Source organism: Coptis chinensis, chromosome 5, assembly GCF_015680905.1.
Source record: "Coptis chinensis isolate HL-2020 chromosome 5, ASM1568090v1, whole genome shotgun sequence".
Classification (NCBI taxonomy): domain Eukaryota; kingdom Viridiplantae; phylum Streptophyta; class Magnoliopsida; order Ranunculales; family Ranunculaceae; genus Coptis; species Coptis chinensis.
This window is the reverse complement of record NC_141460.1, coordinates 46792890-46798074: the sequence shown is the minus strand read 5'-3', so window position 1 is coordinate 46798074 and position 5185 is coordinate 46792890. Positions and strand designations below refer to the sequence as shown.

Here is a 5185-nt window from a genome sequence, read left to right as displayed (position 1 = left end):
AAAAAAAAAGATTTCCCTCGCTATTGTTCTTCACCTGTTTACTTGATGTTTATTTTATATTTTATATTTTCTTTATGTGGTCCATTTTTTCTTTCTATTTTCCACCTTTGTGCTCATTTGGTTCTACCAGAATCATTATCGGTCTACAATGCATCAGCCCATGTACTGTCTTGAGTAGATAGATGAAAGCGAACATTGTTTTCCTTTACAAGAGCCTGATAAAACTTGTACAGTTAAGGGATCTTGCTAACCAAAAAATCCTTTGGTTGATACTAAACTTGTAAAAGAGGTGGGGTAGGGGGAATGTAAATATACTCAACTATTAGAATCACTAAATTATTCCTAGTAGGCTAGTACTTTCAATTGAATCACCTTAAGAAAATCGTTACTGTTTGTTAGAACTCCAAAAGGATTTGAGCGAATCAGTCGAATAGATTTTGTATCACAGTACCTGTCATGTGTTTAGTGCTTTTCTTCCCCCAAGATAGTAGGTGCATTGATCAGGTGTTTGCATTCCTCAAATTATGATTCACTGAACTGCTTGGGGATATTTTTCACTGAATTCCATGTGAGGTCCCAAAATTATATGAAATCCCATAGCATTATCTCGATACATCAAAATGTGGTCCAATGAAAGGTTTAGCAAGGTTTTAGCTCTCACCGAATACTTGCCTTTTAGTAGCTTGGTAAAACTTGTAATGGCCTGGTGATGGTATGTAGTTGCCTATATAGTGTCCTGGCAGTTACAATTTTTCTTAGTGGCTTAAGGTGTTTGACTAAAAGAATAAGATATGGAGGCTGTTCTCGTGCATAAACTGGTTTTAGGAACTTATGCCTATTGTTTTATTTTTAGTTTGCAAGTTTGCTTATTGTTTTAGTTTGCAAGTTGCTTGTATAGTGGCCTGGCAGTTCATGTTTATGGTTTTTGTTAGTAGCATAAGGTGTTTGACTGAATGAGTAAGAGATGGAGACTGTTCTCGTACATAAACTGATTTTAGAAGCTCTTATGCCTGTTGTTTTACTATTAGTTTGCAAGTTTGCTTATTGTTGATTGATATATTAGGCAGGAACGCCTGGTTGATCGTGATTTGAGTTGACAAATAGATAAACACTCAACGGTAAAAAGATTACTAGCTTTCAATTTGTTGATTGTGTGTGTGTCTCTTTTGCAAAGTTAGGGTACGGAATATTATGATTGCTAGGAATTTTTTATATCAAGACCCTAATCTTAATGCGACACTTAGCTATTTCATTTTATTCTACCAAGTATCTAGGTGGCTGGCCGGGCACATGTAAGGAAAGTAGGAATTTCCCCATTCATACGCCTAAATCCACTTTATTCTGCCAAGTATCTAGGTGGCTAGCCGGGCACATGTAAGGAAAGTAGGAATTTCCCCATTCATACGCCTAAATCCATTCCCACGCTACACTTTTGGCACCTTAGGTTGATTAGTATTTAGTACAAAGTTATATTGTATGTTTGTATTTGCTTTAACCACCAGATTGAGCCAAAATCTATGAATTGCGTGATTTTATCTTGCTTAATCTCCTTGTTTTTTTCATGTGTATGTAGTACTTGTGTATTGAATTTCTAACATTGAGTATGGATAAGCCTTGGATGTCTATGGATAGACTTTCTGATGAATACGAGGAAGATGTCAAGTATTTTATAAAATGTGTTGGAGAGCATGCAGGCCCACACAATCTTAATTTTATAAGATGCCCATACCTTAATTATGGGAACCACTTGCATCAGAGTTCAGGGATCATCTGTTTCATGTAGGTTTTGAAAAAAGTTACAAAACATGGATTTGGCATGAGGAAAAGCCTCACAGTGGAAAGTCCCGAAGTGTCCGCACAGATGAACCTCCATGTCAAGACTTTGATATGGAAACCCCATGTGATTTTGGGGACACGGTTAGAATGGTTAATGATGCATATGAGAGTTTCAGGGGGAATCCTGAAAACCTTTGTAAATTGCTTGAAGATGCTGAGAAACCTTTGTACAAAGGTTGCAAAAGCTATACAAAGTTATCATCCCTTGTGGAATTGTTTAACTTGAAAGCCAGTAGTGGGTGGTCAGACACGAGTTTTACCAAGCTATTGAAGGTGTTGGGAAAAATGTTGCCGGATAATAATGAAGTGCCACAATCCATGACCAAAGCTAGAAATATTTTGTCTACGTTTGGAATGGAAGTTCAAAAAATACATGCATGTCCCAATGATTGCATACTTTAAAGAGGAGATGAGTACAAGGATTTAACTAGTTGTCCAACTTGTGGAACTTCGAGATATCAGGAAAAGAAGGGTAAAGCGCCTGCGAAAGTTTTGTGGTACTTTTCGCCTCTCCCAAGGTTTGCAAAGATGTTTCAATCCGCTCAGACATCAAAGGATTTGGTATGGCATGCAGATAGAAGAGTAAAAGTTGATGGTCAAATGCGTCATCCAGCAGATCCTCCAGCATGGAAAGAGGTTGATAAAAGGTGGCCAGAGTTTGCTGGAGATCCAAGAAATCTGCGACTTGCTCTTTCGACAAATGGGATCAATCCACATAGTAATCTCAACTCTAGGCATAGTTGCTGGCCGGTTATGTTGATCACTTACAATCTTCTACCATGGTTATGTATGAAGAGAAATTTTTTGATGCTGACAATGTTGATATCAGGTCCTCGACAATCTGGTAATGATATTGATGTTTACCTTAGACCTTTAATTGAAGATTTAAAGGCTCTTTGGAATCCTGGTGTGGAGGTTTATGATGCCTACAAGCAATAATCTTTTACATTAAGGGTTGTTCTATTGTGGACAATCAATGATTTTCATGCTCTTGGAAATTTAGCTGGGTGTAGCATCAAGGGATATCTTGCTTGTCCTATATGCAGTGAGAAAACTGATTCTACAAGATTGAAACACTCGAAGAAAAACATATATCAGTCCCATAGAAAGTTCTTTCCAAAAAATCATCATTATCGAAGGCAAAGGAAGGCATTTAATGGTCAGCAAGAGTTAAGATCACATCCAGACCCGTTAACTGGAGAGGTGATTTTAGAGAAGCTCAAAGGGATGAAAGTTAGATGGGGGAAACCAAAGTTGGTGATTCCAAAGCCAAAAACATCAAGAAAGAAGTCAAAGGCATCCAATGAAGAGTCACAAACACAAGAGAAGCAACCTAGCACTTCTGATGAGAATGAAAGTGGTAATTATTGGAAGAAGAGATCCATATTTTTGAGCTTGAATATTGGGAATTCTTGCTTGTGCGACACAACTTGGATGTTATGCATATTTTGAAAAATATTTGTGATAGCTTCATTGCCATACTACTTAACATTAAGTATAAGACAAAAGATGACCTCAAAAGTCGCCTAGACCTATTAGAAATGGACATGAGGAAGGAACTAGCACCAGAGAAAAGGGGAAATAGGACTTATCTTCCACCAAAGATGCCATAATGCTATCTAGAGCTGAGAAAGTAACAGTTTGCAACACGTTACGTGAACTCAAAGGGCCAGATGGATATTCTTCACATTTTAGACACCGCGCGTCAATGCAAGATCTAAAAGTGTATGGTCTCAAGTCTCATGACTGTCACATATTGATGAATCAACTTCTTCCTATGGCAATACAATCAGTGTTGCCAAAGCACACGAGATATACCATCACTCGGTTGTGTTTCTTTTTCAACTCTCTTTGCACCAAAGTAGTGGATGTGTCCAAATTAAAGGAAATTCAAGACAATTTGGTCCTCACTTTATGTCTACTGGAAATGTACTTTCCACCATCGTTCTTTGACGTCATGGTGCATCTATCTGTTCATCTTATAAGGGAGGTTGAGCTTTGTGGGCCAGTATTCTTTCATTGGATATATCCATTTGAGAGGCAAGTACAAAGAAAATTGAATTAACTACTTTCAATAATTCAGTAAAGCTTCATCAATTTGATTGTTTGTTTTTTTGTATTTTCTCTTCTTTTGTCACTCTTTGAATATTAGGTTCATGAAAATACTAAAGGGCTATGTGCGGAATCGAAATCGTCCAGAAGGATGCATTGTTGAAAATTATATCCTTGAAGAAGTTGTTGAGTTTCTTAGCGAGTACTTATCTAGAGTGAATGCAGTGGGAGTCCCATCAGTTAGAAACATGGATACTAATGATACGGAGAAAGAAAATACAATTTCTAAGGGAAAGCCTCTTGGTGGTATGAATGTTGTTGAAGTCGACGAGAAGACTTGGGAGCAAGCTCATCAATGTGTTTTGGCAAACACTAATGACATTCAACCTTATATCGAGTACGTTAGTATAGAATTTTGTTTTTCCTTATTTCACCTAGACAGATAATGGTGACCAAGCTTTTTTCCTAATTTGATAGGAAGCATATGGAACACCTAAAGCTTACTTATCCTCGTAAGTTAGCCAAATGGTATCAAGATGAGCACACTCACACATTCATTTATTGGATTCGTCAAAGGGTAAGATTATCTGAAATTATTTTACATCTAATACAACTTTGCTAAATTCGACTAAGATTCTTGGATAACTTGGATAATCAAGTTAAGGAGGAGGCAACAGTTACCGGTAACAAACTTTCAAACACCCTGAAAGTTATAGCTCAAGGACCTCGTCGAGACGTTCTAAAGTGTTCAGGCTATGTTATTGGTGGATACCGTTTTCATACGAAGGATCATGAAGCTTCACTAGTAAACCAAAACAGTGGTGTGGGTTTAATGGCGACAACAGTACAAATTTCTAGTGCCAAGGATAAAAACCCCGTTGTTTCAGAAATGGGTTACTACGGTGTTATAACTAAGATATGGCTGCTCGACTATCTAGTACTCAAAGTCCCAGTATTTAAGTGTGACTGGGTTGACAACAGAAATGGCATCAAAGTAGACGATTTGGGTTTCACTTCTGTTGACCTTGGTAGAATTGGACATAAGGAAGACCCTTTTGTGATGGCCTCTCAGGCCAAGCAAGTCTTTTATGTACCTGACCAACTCGATCCAAAATGGTCAATAGCTTTGAGGACTCCTGAAATAGACTACCTTGAGGAAGGGAATGAGGATGAGCTAGATCATACAAGTAGAAAAGTATTTCCAGATGTCGACTCCCTTAGTTCAGGTGCATCAGTATCATCTTATGTGCGTGTAGATTATGAGGGAACTTATGTCGACCCTACCTCTAACGATTAA

The 5185-nt window shown here is 37.8% G+C and overlaps 1 protein-coding gene across 1 annotated transcript; it reads left to right on the top strand.

Annotated features, from left to right (window-relative positions):
- Window positions 1–2364: 2364 nt before the first annotated feature.
- On the top strand, window positions 2365–5185 carry LOC147497694 (uncharacterized). The gene is made up of 5 exons (XM_086562977.1): window positions 2365–2554; window positions 2666–2743; window positions 2840–3272; window positions 3989–4285; window positions 4522–5185. The coding sequence occupies exons 1-5, from the start codon at window positions 2365–2367 to the stop codon at window positions 5183–5185; spliced, it is 1662 nt and encodes a 553-aa protein (XP_086419103.1).